Below are 24991 nucleotides of genomic sequence, written 5' to 3'. Positions count from 1 at the left end.
CTATAATATAACCTTCTGTTATACATAATTACAAAGAGTATTTAAAAAGGTTTTTTTTTCACTCAAAAACAAGTTCAGAGATGTTCAATATGGCCCCCTCCAGACACACGAGCAATATCAACCCGATACTCCAACTCGTTCCACACTCTCTGTAGCATATCAGGCGTAACAGTTTGGATAGCTGCTGTTATTTCTCGTTTCAAATCATCAATGGTGGCTGGGAGAGGTGGCCGAAACACCATATCCTTAACATACCCCCATAAGAAAAAATCGCAGGGGGTAAGTGATGACGTGCTCTGTCACGGGCTGCCTGGCAGCCGATCCATCGCCTCGGGTAGTTGACGTTCAGGTAGTTACAGACAGATAAGTGCCAATGTGGTGGCGCTCCATCCTGCTGAAATATGAATTGTTGTGCTTCTTGTTCGAGCTGAGGGAACAGCCAATTCTCTAACATCTCCAGATACTGTAGTCCAGTTACAGTAGCACCTTCGAAGAAAAAGGGACCAAAAACTTTATTGGCTGAAATGGCGAACAAATGTACAACTAAATGAAACTTTATAGCTCCCTTAATTCGCCGACAGATAGTGCTTAGCTCTGCCTTTTGTCGTTGCAGAGTTTTAAATTCCTAAAGTTGTGGTATTCTTTTTGAATCACCCTGTATTTCGAGTAGATTTCCCCACCATGTTATAGTTCTGGGTGGAGATTTTAATTTGCCGGATATAGACTGGGAGACTCAAACGTTAATAACGGGTAGCAGGGACAAAGAATCCAGTGAAATTTTTTTAAGTGCTTTATCTGAAAACTACCTTGAGCAGGTAAACAGAGAACCTTCTGGTGACAAACAGCCCCGAACTATTTGAAACAGTTAACGCAGAACAGGGAATCAGCGATCATAAAGCGGTTACTGCATCGATGGTTTCAGCCATAAATAGAAATATTAAAAAAGATAGGAAGATTTTTCTGTTTAGCAAAAGTGACAAAAAGCAGATTACAGAGTACCTGACGGTTCAACACAAAAGTTTTGTCTCAAGTACAGATAGTGTTGAGGATCAGTGGACAAAGTTCAAAACCATCGTACAACATGCTTTAGATGAGTATGTGCCAAGCAAGATCGTAAGAGATGGAAAAGAGCCACCGTGGTACAACAAACTGCTGCGGAAGCAAAGAGAACTTCACAGCAAACATAATCATAGCCAAAGCCTTGCAGACAAACAAAAATTACGCGAAGCAAAATGTAGTGTGAGGAGGGCTATGCGAGAGGCGTTCAATGAATTCGAAAGTAAAGTTCTATGTACTGACTTGGCAGAAAATCCTAAGAAATTATGGTCTTATGTCAAAGCGGTAGGTGGGTAAAACTAAATGTCCAGACACTCTGTGACCAAAATGGTACTGAAACAGAGGATGACAGACTAAAGGCCGAAATACTAAATGTCTTTTTCCAAAGCTGTTTCACAGAGGAAGACTGCACTGTAGTTCCTTCTCTAGATTGTCGCACAGATGACAAAATGGTAGATATCAAAATAGACGACAGAGGGATAGAGAAACAATTAAAATCACTCAAAAGAGGAAAGGCCACTGGACCTGATGGGATACCAGTTCGATTTTACACAGAGTACGCGAAGGAACTTGACCCTCTTCTTGCAGCGGTGTACCGTAGGTCTCTAGAAAAGCGTAGCATTCCAAAGGATTGGAAAAGGGCACAGGTCATCCCCCATTTTCAAGAAGGGACGTCGAACAGATGTGAAGAACTATAGAACTATATCTCTAACATCGATCAGTTGTAGAATTTTGGAACACATATTATGTTCGAATATAATGACTTTTCTGGAGTCTAGAAATCTATTCTGTAGGAATCAGCATGAGTTTCGAAAAAGACTGTTGTGTGAAACCCACCTCGCGCTATTCGTCCACGAGACTCAGAGAGCCATAGACACGGGTTCACAGGTAGATGTCGTGTTTCTTGACTTCCGCAAGGCGTTTGATACAGTTCCCCACAGTCATTTAACGAACAAAGTAAGAGCATATGGACTATCAGACCAATTGTGTGATTGGATTGAAGAGTTCCTAGATAACAGAATGCAGCATGTCATTCTCAATGGAGAGAAGTCTTCCGAAGTAAGAGTGATTTCAGGTGTGCCGTAGGGGAGTGTCATAGGACCGTTGCTATTCACAATATACATAAATGACCCTGCGGATGACATCGGAAGTTCACTGAGGCTTTTTGCAGATGATGCTGTGGTGTATCCAGAGGTTGTAACAATGGAAAATTGTACTGAAATGCAGGAGGATCTGCAACGAATTGACGCATGGTGCAGGGAATGGCAATTGAATCTCAACGTAGACAAGTGTAATGTGCTGCGAATACATAGAAAGATAGTTCCCTTATCACTTAGCTACGAAATTGCGGGTCAGCAACTGGAAGCAGTTAATTCCATAAATTATCTGGGAGTACGCATTAGGAGTGATTTAAAATGGAATGATCATATAAAGTTAATCGTCGGCAAAGCAGATGCCAGACAGATTCATTGGAAGAATCCTAAGGAAATGCAATCCGAAAACAAAGGAAGTAGGTTACAGTACGCTTGTTCGCTCACTGCTTGAATACTGCTCAACAGTGTGGGATCCATACCAGATAGGGTTGACAGAAGAGATAGAGAAGATCCAACGGAGAGCAGCGCACTTCGTTACAGGATCATTTAATAATCGCGAAAGCGTTACGGAGATGATAGACAAACTCCAGTGGAAGACTCTGCGGGAGACACACTCAATAGCTCGGTACGGGCTATTGTTGAAGTTTCGAGAACATACCTTCACCGAAGAGTCAAGCAGTATATTGCTCCCTCTTACGTATATCTCGCGAAGAGACCATGAGGATAAAATCAGAGAGATTAGAGCCCACACAGAAGCATACCGACAATCCTTCTTTCCACGAACAATATGAGACTGGAATAGAAGGGAGAACCAATAGAGGTACTCAGGGTACCCTCCGCCACTCCACTCCTTGCGGAGTATGGGGGGGGGGGGGGGGGGGGGGGGGACGCAAAATTTGAGATGAATGCAACGATTTTTAAAAATATCATTAATTTTTTCAGAAATATCGTTAAATTTGCCATTTACTTGAATAAAAATGTTGTAAATCTGAGAATAGCAATGTTGTCAATATTCATAACTGAGGTTTACTGAGTTTTGAAACTGTCTTTTGATTTTTTGTTTACAAGACTGAGGCTGGTATATGATCTGAAAATAACAATTCACTTCCCATGTAAGTATGATGTGAAGTCAAAATAAGCACCAAAAATGGCAAAAAAAAACAACACCAAAATTGGTGAAAAAGGACCAAAATTGGGAAGAAAAATAACACCGAAATTGAAAAAAGTAACAAAAAAATCAGGAAAAAGGGATCAGCAAAACTGGAAGAAAAGAAGTAACACCAAAACTGGAGAAGACGAACACCAAAACTGGGGAAAAAAAATACCGCTTAAGTTGGTAAGAAAATAACAGAGAAACTGGGAAAAAAGGAAATCACACTAATACATGGCAAAAAAATTAACACAGAATCAGGCCAAGCAGACAATACAGAAAGCGACAAAAAAGGTAACATTGTATCTGATATAAAATACCATGAAAACTGACCAAAATTTAACACCCAATTTTGGTTGACAATATCACCAGCTTTGGCAAAACATAGCCCCAATATCGACAATATTAATACTAATATTGGAAAAGAATAGCAGTGATATCGTCAAAAAATAACTCCCATGTTGGCAATAAACACCACCAAAATAGGTAAAAATAACAGAAAAATTAGCTAAAAATAACACCAAAATTAGCTAAAAAAAGCATTTTTATTGGCAAATATTAACAAGTTTGACCATACAATAAAATGATTTTTCCTGTCCCTACATATTAGTGATTTAATTGAGTGAAGAATTTTCACAAAAAATTTATTTCTTTTCATTTTGTGTCACTTGAGTATGTTACTATAATCAGAAAGAGCTATTTTAACTTCTTGTCTGGAGTATGGGACAGTATCTACATAAAATAAAAAGTGGGCCCAACACTGATGTCTATGGTACACCAGTAGAAATTACTTCCAAACTGAAGACACTGATTTCATATCCACACTCTCAGAATTAGACTAAAATAACTTTATGACATTTGAGTGCATTAAGCATTAGGATGAACAGGTGTCTCATATTAAATATAACATTGCTGACAAACACAAGGTTGCAAAGGGAGAGAAACTTCTCAAAAGAGGTAAGGCTGAAAGTGGATGAACGGTTTCCACGGCAATAAACCATGGCACTGACTAACAAGTGCAGTGTAATTTCTTGATGATTAAGACAGTAGTTAGATGAATGGAAAACTTACTATGGATTTGTTCCTGCCCCTTCTAAACTTCGTAGAGACTTTACAACAGTGCTACAGGACCATCACTTCCAAGAAAATGACAAAGCACTACTTGTAGCACACACTCAATTTTATTTGTATGAAGCTGAAAGTCAATAGTGATTAGATGAAAAAGCCTTACTGTGAGGGTACTGGAAACTGAATAGTTAGCTTATGATTTCCTGGAAAGCATACAACGATATTGTTGGTTGCTGATGATGGGTGACGGTGATTCATAAAACATTTCTTACACCTAATTAAAGGATGGAAACACAGATTACTTTAATTGTGATAAGGAGTGGAGAGGGCACACTCACAGATGGCAAAATTACTTCAATCGGTGGTGCGAGAGGAGTGTATTTTTCAGGCAAAACCTCTCATTTCGGTGGACTGTTTTGAAAGAGATTAAAATGAAAGCAGTGTCTTGCAAAAAACAGAAAGACTTTTAAGTGGATGTATTTCAGTGAATCAGAGTAACAGACAGGAAACTACATACTGCATGTAGATGACAACTAAGTAATATATTGGGTAAGTTATATGTTGTTACCTCCTTGCATTTTTTGCACTTTATATATGATACATGTACATAATGGTCATCAAAATACTCGTCAGGGACTTGTTTATCATTTGATAAAGGTGGCAGGGGTAAAATACAGGGAGCGAAAGGCTATTTACAACTTGTACAGAAACCAGATGGCAGTTATCAGAGTCGAGGGACATGAAAGGGAAGCAGTGGTTGGGAAGGGAGTGAGACAGGGTTGTAGCCTCTCCCCGATGTTATTCAATCTCTATATTGAGCAAGCAGTAAAGGAAACAAAAGAAAAATTTGGAGTAGGTATTAAAATCCATGGAGAAGAAATAAAAACTTTGAGGTTCGCCGATGACATTGTAATTCTGTCAGAGACAGCAAAGGACTTGGAAGAGCAGTTGAACGGAATGGATGGTGTCTTGAAGGGAGGATATAAGATGAACATCAACAAAAGCAAAACGAGGATAATGGAATGTAGTCGAGTTAAGTCGGGTGATGCTGAGGGTATTAGATTAGGAAATGAGACACTTAAAGCAGTAAAGGAGTTTTGCTATTTGGGGAGCAAAATAACTGATGATGGACGAAGTAGAGAGGATATAAAATGTAGACTGGCAATGGCAAGGAAAGCGTTTCTGAAGAAGAGAAATTTGTTAACATCGAGTATAGATTTAAGTGTCAGGAAGTTATTTCTGAAAGTATTTGTATGGAGTGTAGCCATGTATGGAAGTGAAACATGGACGGTAAATACTTTGGACAAGAAGAAAATAGAAGCTTTTGAAATGTGGTGCTACAGAAGAATGCTGAAGATTAGATGGGTAGATCACATAACTAATGATGAAGTATTGAATAGGATTGGGGAGAAGAGAAGTTTGTGGCACAACTTGACCAGAAGAAGGGATCGGTTGGTAGGACATGTTCTGAGGCATCAAGGGATCACCAATTTAGTATTGGAGGGCAGCGTGGAGGGTAAAAATTGTAGGGGGAGACCAAGAGATGAATACACTAAGCAGATTCAGAAGGATGTAGGTTGCAGTAGGTACTGGGAGATGAAGAAGCTTGCACAGGATAGAGTAGCATGGAGAGCTGCATCAAACCAGTCTCAGGACTGAAGACCACAACAACAACAACAAAGGTTTATTATCTAATAAAAGCTGCTGATCTAATTGGCACTGGTAACTTTCTGTTTGACTCAACTTTCTGTTTGACTCAAGTTTCATACATCGGAACTGATGTCATTAGAAAGCCTGCAGCTGTCATTCATTATTTAAGTAATGAAACACTCCATCAGTTATGTATTTTTTCATGCTTAGCACAATGCATTTCGAGAGTTTTTTCTCATTGTCAAATGCAAATATTTGCATAAGTATGTTGTGTGGTGTGTACATATCTGTTTTCTGTGTATCTTGCAATGTAGTTGTCTTTTTGAGGTTGTCAGGCACTGAACCTCCTCAGTTATATACAAAACCACACACATGCAAACTATCACTCACATTGTTTGTTTGTGTAACATCACAAAAAACAGATACGTAAATACTGAACTTCACAATGAGGATAAATTCTTGAAACACTTTTTGCTCAGCATGAAATGAAATACGTAATTGGTGCTGCATTTAAACCAAAATCATATGAGCAACAGAAAGTGAATGAAGGTGTCAACCAGTGCTGCAAGTGACCAAATGATGAAACATGCAAAATATGATTTGACAAACGTGTCATGACAATCAAAACAATCAAAAACTGTGCATGTGCAGTAGAGACAGTTTGGAAATGGTTGTGCTTGGTCGTAATATATTTTTTTTGAACGAACCTAGTCACTCCCATCAGCCACCATGCCGAGTAGAACTCAGCAGCGGTAGGAGATATGGCACAAATTGTTCCAACTATTATCTGTTTACTGATTCATCCATTGAGTAGGGTGCCCTGGTGTCAAAAACTTAACCATGTAAGGTTCATAAACACTACTTGATGGCCAACGCCATACCAGGGTCATTTTAAGTCAGTTTTTCTCCACAAACGTTTTTTCATAAAGCATAAAGCGCAGGAAAATTATAAATATGTTGACACAAAATTGGGTGTCAATTAACATTGTGGACACAGGAAAGTTGATAGGAGCAATAGAAACTGTCAAACAGCGGGAAAACGTTAATTCTGGGAATGTAAAAGTGGGGTTGTATTGTAATAAATTTTCTTCAGACAGAGAAGTTTACATCCACAAATCAGCCCATTTAGAAAGCATCGCTCGTGCAAAACTCAGCTTGCACTTTTTTCACATGATATACTGCAAATTATGGATGAAGGGCAATATGTTGTTGTTGTGGTCTTCAGTCCTGAGACTGGTTTGATGCAGCTCTCCATGCTACTCTATCCTGTGCAAGCTTTTTCATCTCCCAGTACCTACTGCAACCTACATCCTTCTGAATCTGCTTAGTGTATTCATCTCTTGGTCTCCCTCTACGATTTTTACCCTCCACGCTGCCCTCCAATACTAAATTGGTGATCCCTTGATGCCTCAGAACATGTCCTACCAACCGATCCCTTCTTCTGGTCAAGTTGTGCCACAAACTTCTCTTCTACCCAATCCTATTCAATACTTCCTCATTAGTTATGTGATCTACCCATCTAATCTTCAGCATTCTTCTGTAGCACCACATTTCGAAAGCTTCTATTCTCTTCTTGTCCAAACTATTTATCGTCCATGTTTCACTTCCATACATGGCTACACTCCATACGAATACTTTCAGAAATGACTTCCTGACACTTAAATCAATACTGGATGTTAACAAATTTCTCTTCTTCAGAAACGCTTTCCTTGCCATTGCCAGCCTACATTTTATATCCTCTCTACTTCGACCATCATCAGTTATTTTGCTCCCCAAATAGCAAAACTCCTTTACTACTTTAAGTGCCTCATTTCCTAATCTAATTCCCTCTGCATCACCCGACTTAATTAGACTACATTCCATTATCCTTGTTTTGCTTTTGTTGATGTTCATCTTATATCCTCCTTTCAAGACACTGTCCATTCCATTCAACTGCTCTTCCAAGTCCTTTGCTGTCTCTGACAGAATTACAATGTCATCGGCGAACCTCAAAGTTTTTATTTCTTCTCCATGAATTTTAATACCTACTCCGAATTTTTCTTTTGTTTCCTTTACTGCTTGCTCAATATACAGATTGAACAACATCAGGGACAGGCTACAACCCTGTCTTACTCCCTTCCCAACCACTGCTTCCCTTTCATGTCCCTCGACTCTTATAACTGTCATCTGGTTTCTGTACAAATTGTAAATAGCTTTTCGCTCCCTATATTTTACCCCTGCCACCTTTAGAATTTGAAAGAGAGTATTCCAGTCAACATTGTCAAAAGCTTTCTCTAAGTCTACATATGCTAGAAACGTAGGTTTGCCTTTCCTTAATCTTTCTTCTAAGATAAGTCGTAAGGTCAGTATTGCCTCACGTGTTCCAGTGTTTCTACGGAATCCAAACTGATCTTCCCCGAGGTTGGCTTCGTCTGTAAAGAATTCGTGTTAGTATTTTGCAGCTGTGACTTATTAAGCTGATAGTTCGGTAATTTTCACATCTGTCAACACCTGCTTTCTTTGGGATTGGAATTATTATATTCTTGAAGGGCAATAGGCAGATTCTATATTTTTAGATTTCTGGAAAGCATTTGACATGGAGCCCCATTGCAGGCTGTTAAAGACGGTACAAGCATGTGGGATAGGTTCACAGATATGTGAGTGGCTTGAACACTTCTTATGTTATAGAACCCCGTATGTTGTCCTCAATGATGAGTGTTAATGAGAGACAAACGTATTGTCAGGAGTACTCTTGGGAAGTGTGATAGGACTGCTATAATTCTCTACAGACATAAATGATATGGCAGACAGGGTGGGCAGCAATCTGCAGTTGTTTGCTCATGATGCTATGCTACAAAGTAGGGTGTCGACGTTGAGTGACTGTAGGATGATACAAGATGGGTTAGAAAATTCTAGTTGGTGTGACGAATGGCAGCTAGCTCTAAATGAAGATGTGTATGAGTAGGGAAAACCAACTGTTAACGTTTGGATACTGCTTGACACAGCCATGTCATTTAACTATCTGGGCATAACATTACAAAGCGATATGAAATGGATGGAGCATGTGATAACTGTTGTAGGGCACATGACTGGTCAGCTTAGGTTTATTGGGAGACTTCTAGGAAACTGTAAGGAGACTGCATATAGGGTACTAGTGCGACCTATTCTTGGGTACTCCTCAAGTGTTTGGGATTTGTACCATGTCGGATACAGGAATACATCAAAGCAATTTACAGGCAGGCTGCTAGATTTGTTAGTGGTAGGTTCAAACAACATGCGGATGTTACGGAGATGCTTTGGGAACCCAAATGCGTATCCCTGGAGGGAAGGTGACATACATTTTGAGGAACACTGCTGAGAACATTAACAGGAAACTGACTGCAGAACAATTCTGTTGTCTCCAAAACACATTACGCCTAGGGGAAAGAAAGATAAGATACGAGAAATTATGCCTCATATGGAGGCTTATAGACAATGGTTTTTCCCTCTTTCTGCTTGCGAGTGGAATAAGAAAGGAAATGACTAGTAGTGGCATAGGGTACCCTCCGCCACCTGCCACAAGGGGATTGCGGAGTACTGATGTAGATGTAGATGTAAATTCTAAAATATTCAATGGTTGTATAAATATCTGCATTGTACATGCAGGAGTTGAGTTCTGTTCTTGCTGTACATTGCTGACAGTAATAAACATTCATTTATTTCTAAGCACCGTGCTTCAATGATGATGCAAAACATCTGCTTCACCTTGGCTCCAATTAGGGAGCATCAAAGTCATCACCTACACACACAGGGACTGGAATACATGCAGTACATCATTCCCAAGATCTGTACATTCAGGAGACAGACAGAGTCCAAAACAGCAGTAAGTCAGTCGCAAATCAGGGCATCCGCATCCATCAGTTTTTCTGAGACGTTAGTCAGGACACAATGAAATGGGTGAAAGGATTCAACCGAGAAGCCAAATAATTACACAGGATGACATTATATTTTGGGAAATGTGTACTTTTACTGGGACGTACAACCCAACAGTGGTTCGAGAACAACGAAGAAACATGTACCAAGCCCTTCTGGTAAAGGATGTCACAATGACAGAGTTCATGAAGTGCTGTTACAAATCGAGGAAATGCAACAGAAAAAGTCAGATGAAAGAGATATGACCACCTGCTGAATGTGGTCACCATGCCTGTTGTGGAAGACTACCTTGATCTTGCCTCTCTTGTGGCAAAACATGTGCTGCATCATTTGAGAGATACAGAGGCGAGCGAGTGTGCCAAGAATTACCTGCTACTAGCACCACATCATCATAACGCGTCTCTGCGTAGCATACAAGTATTGCACCATAATTTAAAGATGTAATTAAACTAGCTTTTTCAAACTGTCATCATATGTTTCAGTATATTAATGTTTCATTTGTTAGATCTCAGAATGATCAGATGAATATGTTTCCGTAAACATATCTTTTTAAATAAAAACAAGTGGCACTAAGTAATAAAGCTAGAAAACCACAAATTGTTCAGAATGTGCATATGTATGTCGCAATCAACAGTGACAAGTCTCAACTTAATTAGAGCAATATTTTGGTCAAAATTGATGTTTTTATGAAAAAATGAAGGCACAAAATACTGAGAGTCAGAAAGATGAAAATTCATATGAAGCTTAAGTTTGATATAAAAACATTGCCTATGTGACCACATTAAGCTACCTCTGATAGTTTTCAAGTAATTTACTAACAGCTACATCTGGAACAAAAACGTCCTTATTTGTAATAAACTAAGTATCATTTATATTAACGATGGAAAGTTCTGATTACAGCACTTGATAACATCCATTAAATAATGAAGATATGAAGTTTCAAGACTTTGATGTAAATAACAATCAATACAAGGTCTCCTAAAGATGTATTACTGAGGCCATGTTCTACTGTCGGTTCCATTCTAAAAATTTTAGCTGGCCTAGTTTAAATGCAGCCAAGCTAAAACTTTTTCTGTACCTAAAGCCAACTTAATTCCATTCATATAAAAATTATGAAGATTGTAGATTGATACACAACAGAGTCGTAAAATAATGTCTGCTGCGCCCATAAATAAATACAGCCTGAGAGGCAGTGAAGCACACACTTCGCACTGAGCTATCACTCTGTCCACATTTGTTCCATAAAAACACGGGAGAACTGCCGGATATCAATAACGTCCTGCCATGATATTTCGGCGCAGAGTCTTCTGGCCATCTTCAGGTGAGTGCCACTGTAGTAGTAGTACTGGCAAGTACGTGCTGAGCTCCGCTGTTTAAAGCCATACTGAGGTGACATTACGCATGCGCTGCTCAGCGTGCGCGTTCATAACGGCTCCGTGCACTGCGCCTCACACCCTCCACTGTGAAAGCCTGGCATATTGGTATCAGGTCGATTTCCATCTTTATGCAGATAACTACGTCGACTACGAAGTTTCTCTATAACAGGATTCCAAGCAGAGTTTAGCTGATAACCGTTATCTCGATTGATGAGAGTCTTGTTGTCAGACAATCTTATTTCCACAGATTCATTGATAATCGAGCTCCAAAAGTTTGATGTACGGGCCAAAATTTTTGTGTCATCGTAATTCATGGAATGGTCTGTGGAAATACAATGTTCGGCGATTGCGGACTTGGTGGGTTGGAGAAGGCGAGTATGCCGTTGGTGTGCTGGCTTACACAGAAGAACAGACACAGAAGACATCATCCACCATAACAGTCCCATTCATGCCAGTTAACTGCAGAAGATTATTATCAACCTATGGGCCGAAGCTCATCTCCATACTCTGGACTAGGCCACTCCCCAACAAACTGTATCCATTTCCCATCACTGTACAGAGGTACCAGCCGCCTACCTAGCTGCCAAATTCAGGAAAACTAAGCAAGGCAACCATCTGGACGGGAGATGAAAATTGTCCATGAACGACAGTTATCAAATGACAAAAACATCTCATCAGCATCATCACCGACAGCCAACTAGTCCGGGCACTAGCCAACTCAAGAGCTTCTTTTTCAGTAATGTCGTAAGTTAAAGAAGGCTAAGTTCTGTGGTATGAAAGTAACTGTGCAGAAGGTCGTAAATGGGAAATATGTATCACAACACTAACTAGCAAATTCAGAATGCAGTCATTCAAATATGTATTTTAACATAATGTAGTCATGTTATTCTTGGATGGGACAACTTGCAAGCATCACAAGCCATCTGAGCTCATGGGAGATCCTGCCTGCAGCAGCACTTTTCCATGGAATAAGAACTGATACATTATAGTCTGCACTGATTATTTCACTCCCTATACTGTCACCAAAGCTGTGTTGACTGCCAAAGCTCTGGAACTTGCTAAGTTGCTTGTACACTCCTGGAAATGGAAAAAAGAACACATTGACACCGGTGTGTCAGACCCACCATACTTGCTCCGGACACTGCGAGAGGGCTGTACAAGCAATGATCACACGCACGGCACAGCGGACACACCAGGAACCGCGGTGTTGGCCGTCGAATGGCGCTAGCTGCGCAGCATTTGTGCACCGCCGCCGTCAGTGTCAGCCAGTTTGCCGTGGCATACGGAGTTCCATCGCAGTCTTTAACACTGGTAGCATGCCGCGACAGCGTGGACGTGAGCCGTATGTGCAGTTGACGGACTTTGAGCGAGGGCGTATAGTGGGCATGCGGGAGGCCGGGTGGACGTACCGCCGAATTGCTCAACACGTGGGGCGTGAGGTCTCCACAGTACATCGATGTTGTCGCCAGTGGTCGGCGGAAGGTGCACGTGCCCGTCGACCTGGGACCGGACCGCAGCGACGCACGGATGCACGCCAAGACCGCAGGATCCTACGCAGTGCCGTAGGGGACCGCACCGCCACTTCCCAGCAAATTAGGGACACTGTTGCTCCTGGGGTATCGGCGAGGACCATTCGCAACCGTCTCCATGAAGCTGGGCTACGGTCCCGCACACCGTTAGGCCGTCTTCCGCTCACGCCCCAACATCGTGCAGCCCGCCTCCACTGGTGTCGCGACAGGCGTGAATGGAGGGACGAATGGAGACGTGTCGTCTTCAGCGATGAGAGTCGCTTCTGCCTTGGTGCCAATGATGGTCGTATGCGTGTTTGGCGCCGTGCAGGTGAGCGCCACAATCAGGACTGCATACGACCGAGGCACACAGGGCCAACACCCGGCATCATGGTGTGGGGAGCGATCTCCTACACTGGCCGTACACCACTGGTGATCGTCGAGGGGACACTGAATAGTGCACGGTACATCCAAACCGTCATCGAACCCATCGTTCTACCATTCCTAGACCGGCAAGGGAACTTGCTGTTCCAACAGGACAATGCACGTCCGCATGTATCCCGTGCCACCCAACGTGCTCTAGAAGGTGTAAGTCAACTACCCTGGCCAGCAAGATCTCCGGATCTGTCCCCCATTGAGCATGTTTGGAACTGGATGAAGCGTCGTCTCACGCGGTCTGCACGTCCAGCACGAACGCTGGTCCAGCTGAGGCGCCAGGTGGAAATGGCATGGCAAGCCGTTCCACAGGACTACATCCAGCATCTCTACGATCGTCTCCATGGGAGAATAGCAGCCTGCATTGCTGCGAAAGGTGGATATACACTGTACTAGTGCCGACATTGTGCATGCTCTGTTGCCTGTGTCTATGTGCCTGTGGTTCTGTCAGTGTGATCATGTGATGTATCTGACCCCAGGAATGTGTCAATAAAGTTTCCCCTTCCTGGGACAATGAATTCACGGTGTTCTTATTTCAATTTCCAGGAGTGTAGCAGACATAATTTTGCAGCATGGAGCACCCCATGTGATGATCTCTGATCATGAAAAAGTTATCCAGTCAACACTAGTATCTGAGGTAATTTCACACTGTGACATCACCCACAATATGACAACTGCGTACCATCCACATACAAAGGGCCTTACAGAATGCTCTAATGAGGCACTGGTAGATATGCCTTTGATGCATGTTAATATGTAACAGAGAGATTGGGATACAATGTTGCCCAACATGACATCTGCATATAACACAGTGAATCAAGACATTGCAGGCTTCACACCAAATGTGAGGCCTAAACGACAGGTCTCTGGAGACACAAGAGAAGGACTGAGAGCACTACAATGATAAGCACCAACCAGTGAAATGCAGTCCAGGAACTTGGTTTCGATTTTTACAACTTTGCCGAAAGCAGGACTATCAGAAAAGTTAGTAAAGCACTACTTTGGGCCTTGTTCACATCTTTCGTCTCTTGTCAAACATGATGTATGAAGTTGAGGACAAACGCACAGACACTCAGTCCTTATGCACAGATCAATGATGGGAGGTTCAAGAAAACTGAAGACCTATTCAATGAGCTCGAAGCTTCAGCTGATGAAGCTGCGTTCAATGCTCTTCATAGTGAAGATGTGACAACATGACCAGCCGGTGCTACCATACAGAGGACCATTGACAAAATCCAAATCCAGAGCACTGCAGTTGGCTCCACTGAGAATTTCTGAAACAGTGAGTCACTCACTATTTCTCTAGGAGAAGAAGCAATGTCATGAGCTACAGAATATACAATGTGGCATAATGGTTAGCATTGGTGGTTGGTGTGCTTCAGGTTGCCAGTTAAAACACAACTGACAGTAATTATTTGTTATTTCATACTTATTGTTTCTGGAATGTTCTTGGTATATCTCATGTTCGTAATGTTTGTATATTCTGGAGTATTTGATGTTTGTATAAATATCATAATCTGGAGTATTTGATGGTTGTATGAACAGCTGCACACTCTGTGTATGAGATGAGTTCTATTCTGGCATTAAGCTGATGTCAGTAATGAACTTGCTCTCAATCCTAAATGCTGTGATTCTTTGATGACTCTAACTCTGGGTCCAGACGAGATTACAGTTTAGATGTGGCAATGTACAATACTATGACCTTAGTGAACACACATTATTACCAATGTTGCAAGAAAAAGCAACTGATGGTATCTAGCTGTATTACAAGAATAAAAACACTGATAATAGTTTTACACTCTTATTATAAGAGTTGCAGAAATTTTGGAACTGGAACACATTATGAATTGTATTACAGTAGTTCCAGGCAGACTTGTGAAGAAATGAATTACAGACAACTGCTGTTTTAGAAGGAGAGAACTTCTGTAACTACACTAAATTAACCACTTCAGCTTGGCATACATTCAGGATGTCTGCAGATCTCATACTGGGTGTTGATGTGACAGTTGTGTGAAGAATGGACATGGCACACAATACCAGCAAACTGGTTGAATAGTTAGGCTATGTCTGTCAATAGTAAATAATACAAGAACCTGCTGACTGGTTAGTTGCATCCATTTTTTCACCTACAACACTCCAACACAGTTTGTAGCTTTTGTAAGACAATTTGTCAACCCACTATCCCTAATTGTGTTAACAGTTCAAGTTACACTCCATGGACAGAATAGTGCTTGTGTGTAAATCTCCCTTCCCACTCTCAGGTGATCTGAACTCTATTCTGCTGAGCTCACGGGAGTGTCGTTTAGCAAAATGTGTGTCTTGGACCCAGCTCTGAGCATTCTTCATGAGTTATGGGTGGCCCAATCTTCATGAGTTATCGGTGGCACCTGATCTCTTATGGATCAGGAAATCTCCTTTGAAATATCGCCATTATCACTGTCATTAGGACAAAAGGGGACACTACATTCTGATACATAAATCCATTTAATTTAGTTGTTCTTGAGTGTATTATTAGCATGTAAATAAATCAGAACTGTACATTAGTTGTTCTGCAAATAAGTACCAAACTCTTGTCTTCTTACAAAAATGAACTAATGGGGAAGGATTCAAAGGAGAATCCACAACAATCCATTTTAAGCTGATGCAATCTGTGATGAAGTTAATCAAATTGATTGAATAAATAATCAAACTACAATCAATTAGAATCAAGTGATTCATATTTGTGAATGTCACTGGACTGCTTAAGATAAAAATAAAAAAATATATCTTGAAAAAACCATTACTCCTACTTGCCTCTAAGCCATCTTGATTCTGTTCTATCAACTCTCCCTTCTTTTTGTCAACCTTCTTTTTTGCCACACCAGTCATTATGACAACACCTGTGGTGTTGCTGTTAACTACTGTGCCAGGTTTCCCATCTGGTTTTTTGCTGTCTAGTTTATTTACTTTTCTTACTTCTTCTTGAACACCCTGCAAAAACAAAAGTAGAATAAGTGTCATACAACACTTAAACAACCAACTATAAGTTCTTAGTACTAAATCACAGCTGATATTGCATTACTAAAAGCAAGAAAGTTAAACTAAAAACAAGATCACTTTCAAAGGAATACATGAACATAAAGCAAAACTGTTAAAACTTAAAGTGTAGTAAGTAACAAAAGAGAGTATAACAGAAAGAGTTACACAAAAAATGTCTGCAACAGTAGTCTGATTCTAGTAGACATACGGATTGGCAACATTTAATTGCATCACAGTTTACCCACAATCATATTTCCCATTACATGTACTGTGGAGCTACTGGGCTCCTGTGCAGGGAGCAAATAACATATTTTTGCAGAAGCAATGGGATGGTATGAGGGAAACACTAAAGGTTTCAATAAGTTGAAAGGGGAGCAGAACAACTAACCAAAGAAATATGTCAAATAATGGGGAATATGTATGATGAAAAGGAACATAGTAAAACAGAGATACTCCTACAATTTGCAACAACCTATCAAACTTAACATCTTGCCTTTTATTTCACTGTTTGATCTTGACTTTTGGTGTTAACCCCAAAACAAAACCAAACGTTGAGCACATACAGGACACGCAGTACTGAAAATAGTACCCAGACGATTTGGACAGGCCCTTGTCACAGCTCTCCATGTTGATATTTTTCAGGGTCATGCACAGCGTGCAATCTAAGTAGGCACATAATTCTCTGAGAATGTTTCTGTTTCAAGCAGACCCCCCCTCCCCTCCCCCTATTGTATAAAAGGACAAGACTATGTCACAATATTACTCTAGAGTAGAATTTGTTTACAAACTTTGATAACTGAAGTGTGGCTTCCATGCCTTTTAAAGAGATCAAATTGCTCAAGATGCTCTTCATATCTACAAGATGAGCTGTCAACATTCACGCAATGTTCATGATAAAGCAGACCACAGATACTATCAACCTCACATTTTTATTTTATGGTTCACACCTATTTGATGGGCTACTCTGTAAAGCACAGCCAGTGAAAAAATCTATTGCGAACTGTTTCAGAATGCATGGGTAGAAGCAATAAGAAATTATATGTAAGAAATGTAAATTACAAGTCAGTGATACTGGCAGTTTTAAACAGTGTTTTACGTTAGCATAACGGCAACTAAGCACTGAAAACTGGAGACTAAAAGTACCTAAACATATACACTTCACTTTGACTTCCAGCCAAACTTAACTTGCATAAGATTGTCATCCTTTGTCTTTTTTCCTTCTTTGTTCCAGTCCTATTTCTTTCTTTTCTTTCCATCTTTTTCTCTGTCTTTTGCTAACTTCTTATGCCTGATTCTTCTCTTAATTTGTTGTTTTTGCATACTTTTTTTGGCACATTATCTATTATTACCTTTTTTATTTCTCTTTGGCTCACATTTTGTCTTTGTTCTTGACAAATTTTGTTAATTACACTTTATGCTTGTCATCTTATTTTTTTTTTCTTTCACTACATATTTGATATTCAGAAAAACTATAGCTCACATCCCTACTCTTGAACTTTAGTCGTCCTTACTTTTGACACCTGTATATAACCTATGCATTTTTCTTCAAATAAGGTTCTAAATGAGCTTCCCTTTGTTCAACACCAGTGTAGTTACATGCAATTTCTCTCTTCATTTAGATGTAACCATTTTTGTGAACTTAAAATTCAAGATTTCATGAGTCAGCGTGCCTCTGTTGTGTTGCTGCTGCTGCTGCTGCTGTTGTTGTTGTTGTTGTGGTGGTGGTGGTCCTCAGTCCCAAGAGGGGTTTGATGTACCCTTCCATGCTACTTCACTGTGTGCAAGCCTCTTCATCTCTGCATATCACCGTTTTAATTTCATCGGCAGTCTTCTGGTCGGTTTGATGTGGCCCAACGCAAACTCATCTCCCGTCCCAAACTCTTCACCTCCCAGTAGCACTTACACCCACTGTTCTCAATTATTTGTTGGATATATCCTAATCTCTGACTTCCTCTACAGTTTTCATCCTCTACAGCTTCCTCAAATACCAGTGAAGTCGTTTCTTGATGTCTTAACACACGTCCTATCCTCGTCTCTTCTAATTCTCAGTATTTTCCACATTCCTCTCCTTGCCGATTCTGTGGAGAACCACCACATTTCTTATCTGATAAGTGCACTTATAAACGTCTTTCTACAGCACCAGATATAGAATACTTCAATTCACTTTTTTTTCATTTTTCCCACACTCCATGACTCACTACCATACAATACTGTGCTCCAAATGTACTGAGTGGTTATAATTAAATTGCAGCTACACAAAGAGGTCCAGTGTGGGTCTGCATTAAAGCAGGACCAATTTATTCTGGAAAAAAATTGGTTTCAATTTTGGACACCAGATACAAGAAAGAGTTGTAAAAATGTTTTCATATTTAATGGAATAGGAACAGGATGTGGGCAGAAGGCATCATCCAGGTGATAAAGGCATAATGTTGATTTTATTATAATCCGCTGTTTACACAATTAGTTCAATATGAGCACCAGAGATGTTGGTAAGACGCTGCATACGTAGTGTATATGATCAACAGTTGCTCACAGCAGTTGCGGTGGAATCTGAGTAACATGTTCCTATGTACTTGCCTTCATATCAGGTACAGACCAAACATGTTACTGACAAACACATTCTTTTACATATCTCCAAGAGTCACATGGATTCGGATCAGGTGATGTTGCAACCCATGGATCTGGAAAACCTCTGGAGATATGTTCGTGGAAGGTCACATTAAGCAGATCTTTCACTGGGCAAGCAACATGAGGAGATGCCCATCTTGCATGAAAATAGTGGTTTCCACACAGTTGTGCTCTTCCATATGTAACACCGAAAATGTGGGATTAATGGCACCTGTTACCGATATATAATTTTTTTTTTGCTGAATTGTATGTAAATATTTGTAATTTAAATGCTTTCTTTCAATAAGTAAGGACATTACTTCGCTGTATGTGTAAATTTAGGTAGAAGTCTGTTGACATTATCCGTGTTTTACTGTGAAACTTATAAGCTCTGGGAAAAAGCCAAAGGAATTGTTATTTGCATCGACTAGCAACGATAATAGCAGTGCTTGTGCGTTGTGAAATCTTTGGGTAGGGAGCTGTTGCACGGACCGCGTGGAGAGAGGGGGACAGATTACAGCGCTTGTAGTGAGCAAAAGTGTGGTGTTAACGCTCTCGCAGTAGAGCGTACCATTTCAGCAGCATCATGTATGCGCGCCGGCCAGATGACTAGTAGCAGGAGTAAGGACAGTGGACGGGTGGAAGACGCTGTATTAATTACGATTGCCCATTCCTGTAATTAGCCGTGCTCCACAAGGTGCTACCGTCTTCAACAACAGCAGCAGTTCCAGCTACACAGATTCATCGTCAGCTCAGAGTTTCGTCGTATGCCAAGCACTGAAGTAAGACTGTTAATTGGTAGACAGTATTAACAGATAACCCAGCAGCACAACTAAATGTGATTTGATTAATACAATTTATTTAAATAATAATCAGTTAAACTCAGGGTGATTGTGTCCTCACTGGCTTACACATTATTACCAAGCAGGGCCCTTGTTCCTTCCCCCACCCACCCCTCTTATATGCTAACCGAGTGCCATAAGAAACAAACTGAATAGTTACAGCCAGTTTATTAATGAATATTTCACTTTTAAGAATTTCAGCCTCAGTCTACTTTCAATTAACTGTTGTGCAACAGAGGCTTCAGTATACGAGTAAAGTAAAGCAATTTCATTTTTCAAGTTTGAGAATCAATCACTGGAAAAAATCCAAATCTAAAGAAATGCCCAAATTAAGAGTGCGGGAGTTTTATTTATTTTACATATAGCTTGAAGCACATGACTGACTGGTTTGGTACGTATTCTATTATTTCTGTTCAAGTCAGTAAAAAAGGCTCAGTTGTTCAGATAATAATTTGAAATTCAATTTGCAAAATAAATAACAGCAAAGTAAAAGTGCTTGCTTTTTTTTTTCTAAATTTCTTTGATGATGTTACGTTGAGGTCACTGAAAGTCACTGTTCACGTAACGAAGTTCAATACTAACATACAGTTTAATTGCACATTTTCAAATCATTACTCGATTGTACCTTTTTTTCCAAAATTTAATGATAAACGTAACGTAAGAGTGACTTCTCAGTTATCATTACATTAGTGTCAAAAAATGTGACAACCTTCAGTTGCCACGTCAGTGTTTAATAATGCATGTTTTTCTTTACCATCATCTTGTACAGGATTTTGGATGTAAATTACTCTAGTGGGCTGGAGACCATTTATTATTTCCTTTTCCTTCATTAGTGTAGCTTCTGGATTCAGGATCAGTGGTACCCCTTTTCAGTCCAGTGTTGTTCGTAAGTGAATGCACAAAATAACTTTCATTTTTCCAATGACACAAATGTTATACTAGTTGAGGTCTTAAGTGTAGAATTGTGAAGAATTGATAAGCAGAATGCCAAGGCAAACATACTGCTAGAAACACTAGAAGAGGAAGATTTCAGACTAGAAAATAAAAAAGAAATACCAATATACATAGGTCACTGCAGAACCAGTCTTTTGTAAAGGAAGACACTTCAACAAACAAGAATTATTACGGTCCTCAGCAACAGCTCCCATAAGGAAATATTTCCCAACAATGAAAAGTTTCCATATCAACACACCACAACCGAGAAAAGAAGTAATTGGAACACCCCTGAAAAATACAACAGGGAATAATAGAGCAAAACAAAGATAACATTGAAAGAGAAAAGACACTAATGTAAGAAGAAAAACTGTAAGAAGCCTGAAAATAACCACAGAAGAGCCACAAAAATCAACAGAAGACGAAAAGCACAAAAATGGTTTGACCAAGAATGCTTCAGAGAAAGGAAAGAAATCCTGTAGATACTACACATAGCAAAAACACTCAGACAAGACATGCGGAATACATCGAGGAGGCGGCAAGAAAATTAACAAATGGGTGCAAAATCAGATTCATTCACAGCAATGAGGAAGACAGTTTCACCCATAAGAGCACATATCCATCTGGATACATCGGAAACACATTTCTCAGAAATACTGAACAGACAGGAAAAAAAGACAAGGCATAAAAAATTGAAGCAACGGAGACTGTGCACAGCTTTGAATTAATAATAACTAAGGAAGTCAGACAAGCATAAAAAAAGAAAAAAAAACAAGAAAGTGGCAGGTCTAGACAACATATAAATGGAAAATCCTAAATACTCCAGTACGGAGGAACTATGGAAGGACCATAGACCAGAAGAAGAAGATTGTGTAGTGTTACTTCAGCTGTCTGTATCACGACAGGTGTTTGTTTTCATGTGAGCAGTCAGTTAAAAATGACAAACTCATTAGCTGAGCGCAGCTACCGTCTCTGCAGCAGCAGTGTGTTTGTACCCACAGCTTCGCGCTTCAATAACTGTCTAGCCTATATCTCTGACATCTTTAGTATGTACAAGGACTGTGATTGCTACTTTCAGATGCGAGCGGAGTTCATGACCCTTCATTCACAGCTCCAGGTGGTGCTGGCTTCAATCACACAGCTTGAGGCTGTTGCCAATGGACATCACTGTGGGGACCCGGATATTGGGCTGCAAGGTGCATCCAGTATATCCCTCACGTCCCCCAGTTGGTCCACTACTGCGACAGTTGCGGCAGGCAGCGAAAGACTTTCCGGAGGACCGTTCAGGAAGCCTTCTCAGTTTATCTGACAAACACATTTAAGACGCTATCAGTGGTTGAAAAAGATCTTAAGTCAGATGCAGTTGTTTGCGCTGTTCTACATCTACATGGCTACTCTGCAAATCACACTTAAATGCCTGGCAGAGGGCTCATCAAACCATCTTCACACTAATTCTCTATTATTCCACTCTTGAACCGCGCATGGAAAAAAAACACCTACATTTTCCTGTGCGAACTCTGATTTGAAAATCCATTGTTGATAGCAGTCAACACTTCCCATGAGTAAAGAGCTAGTTGTGTTTCACAAGAAGGATGTTTTCTGAATCCATGTTGAATATGTGTCAATAGACCATTTTCTCTTCAAGGTAATTCATATTGTTCGAACACAATTTATGTTCCAAAATCCTGCTGCATATCGATGTTAATATTACTATTAATTTATTGGATTACTATCTAATTTATTGGATTACTCCTATTGCCTTTCTTGAATATTAGTGTGACCTGTGCACTTTTCCAGTCTCTGGATATGGATATGGATTTTACATAATGTGAGTGGTTGTACATGACTTAAGTATGGAGGCTCTTGCATCAGCATATTCTGAAGGGACATAACTGACTGGAAGACTTGCTTTTATTAAGTGACTTAATGTGTTTAACTACTCCAAGAATATTTATTTCTCAGTTACTTATGTTGGTAGCTGTTCTTGATTCAAATTTTGGAATATTTACTTTGTCTTCCTCCTTGAAGGAATTTCGGAAGGATGTGTTTAGTAACTCTGCTTTAGCGGCACTGTCATCAATAAAATTTCCATTGCTATCATGGAGAGAAGGCATTGATTGTATCTTGTCGCTAGCATATTTTACACATGACCAGAATCTCTTTCGGTTTTCTGCCAGGTTTTGAGAAAAACTTTCTTTATGGAAACCATTAAAAGCATCTCACACTTAAGTCCACACTAAATTTTGGGCTTCTGTAAAAGATAACCAATCTTGGGAATTTTGCAAGTGTTTAAATTTGGCATGCTTTTTTTCCATTGTTTTTGCAACACTGTTCTGACCTGTTTTGTGTAAGATAGGGTATCAACTTCATTATTTGTTAATTTATTTGGTATACATCTCTCAATTGCCATTGACATTATTTCTCTGAATTCATGCCACACATCTGGTCTCCACTCACATTGTTAAATTGGAAGGAGTGGAGATTCTCTCTCAGGAAGGTGTGAAACTACTTTTTTGAATAAATATATTTTTCATTTATTTTTGGTGGATTTGGGAGCTATAGTATTCAGTACACTATGACAACCATGTGTTCACTAATGCCTGTATTCATTTTGATGCTCGTTATTAGCTCAGGCTTATTTGTTAGTAAGAGGTCAACTGTGTTTTCATAACTGTTTACTATTCACCACAACTATAATTGTATGAGTTGGGTGCCTGTTTGAAATTAGACTCAAGTTTTCTTTGACCCTTTCACCAATTGTATCATTTGAGTAGGGAGGTCGGTAAAAGGATCCAACTATTATTTCATTCCCGTTGACCTCTACCCACACTAACTCAGAAGAATTATCTACTTCAGTTTTGCTACAAGATATAGTACTTTTAACAGTAACACATACACCACTGCCAACTGTATTTAGACTATCCCTTCTGAACAATGTTAGATCCTTCACAAAAATTTCAGCTGAACTTCAGCCAGTTTTCAGTTCCTATAATGATTTGAGCATCCGTGCATTCTAGTACTTCGAGCTTTGGTACTTCCCCAACAAAGCTATGACAACTTAGAGCTATTATACCAATGGTTCCTAGATTTATGTTTTTCCTGTGTTCGATCTGCACCCTTCAAGACTGAAGCCTGTTTTGTGTTTTCCCAAGACCCTCTAACCTAAAAAAACCATCCAGTCCAAGCCACAAATGCTACCCGTGTAGCCGTCTCCTGACCTATTTAGCGGAACCTGAATGCCCACTATCTTACGGCACAAGTCGAAGAATGTGCAGCCTACACAGTCACAGCACTGTCTGAGCCTCTGATTCAGCCCCTCCTCTCGGTTATGTACCCGAGGTTCTCAATTGGTCCTGTTGACTGTGCTGCAAATGGAGAGCTCTGCTTTCACCTCGCAGGCAAGACTGGCAGCCTTTACCCCTTCCGATATCCACTTGAAATCTGAAAGAATCTCTTACAACCCAAAGCAACACTGGTACCAATATCAGCTGCTAAGTGCAGTTGGCTGCACCCTGCACTCTTCAAGGCATCCAGAAGGATTCAGTCTATGTCTGGAACGACTCCACCCACTATGCACACGGAGTGCACACTGGCTTTCTTCCTCTCTTGGCAGCCGTACCACTAGGGAGCCCTATAATGCACCTAACACTGAAGCTCCCAACCACCAATAACCCCAGCCTTTATGACTGCCCGGATCTTGCAGGCTGACAGGGTTCCTCTGAAACAGGGCAAGTGACTGCATCTGGCAGAGGGACACTGTCAGCCAAAGACTAACCGGGGACACCTTACATTCAACCCCACAGGAAGTCTTATGCAGCCCGCCACGTCCTGAAGTGACCTCCCACTCAAACACGGGTGGGGGGTCAACCTCATTGTGAGCAGTAACTGGGCTGGCCACCAGTGCAGACCAATCGGCAGAGTTGTGGGTCATGACAGATGTCCATTGGATCCCCACAACTGTGATGTCCATCCACTGCAGCCTCAAGCTGTGTAACCGAAGCCAACACAGCCTGCAGTTGAGAGCTGAGTGTCAGCAACTCAGGTCTCATCGCACACAGCAAGCACAGTCCTTGGCCACAATAAAGACAGTGGAAAACTACACTAAACAGACAAACATATGACTACTGACACGCACTGCAGAAGTCTACCGTAGACACTGACCAAAACACAAGAACAGTGGGAAATAAAAATTAAATTACCATGCAGAAATTATTCAAAACTAAACTACCAAAGCACATAAGGTAAGACTAAATAATTCGCTCCTGCTTAGGAACTCGTAAAATCAGTTGCTTTTCAACACAAATGAAAATGCGACTACTGTGCCTGGTAAATATTAAATTAACACACAAAAATTCAAAAACTA

The 24991-nt window shown here is 40.4% G+C and overlaps 1 protein-coding gene across 1 annotated transcript in view; it reads right to left on the bottom strand.

The window, feature by feature from the left end:
* The window catches only part of LOC124596226 (probable ATP-dependent RNA helicase DDX46), a 172767-nt gene that overhangs the window by 103135 nt on the left and 44641 nt on the right, over nucleotides 1–24991 (bottom strand). Inside the window, exon 7 of the mRNA XM_047135284.1 lies at nucleotides 16022–16198. Within this exon, the coding sequence (XP_046991240.1) occupies nucleotides 16022–16198 (177 nt within the window). The remainder of the gene's footprint in view (nucleotides 1–16021; nucleotides 16199–24991) is intronic.

This window comes from Schistocerca americana, chromosome 2 (assembly GCF_021461395.2).
Source record: "Schistocerca americana isolate TAMUIC-IGC-003095 chromosome 2, iqSchAmer2.1, whole genome shotgun sequence".
NCBI lineage: Eukaryota > Metazoa > Arthropoda > Insecta > Orthoptera > Acrididae > Schistocerca > Schistocerca americana.
Note: the sequence above shows the minus strand (reverse complement) of the source record. Positions and strands in the feature narration are given on the sequence as shown.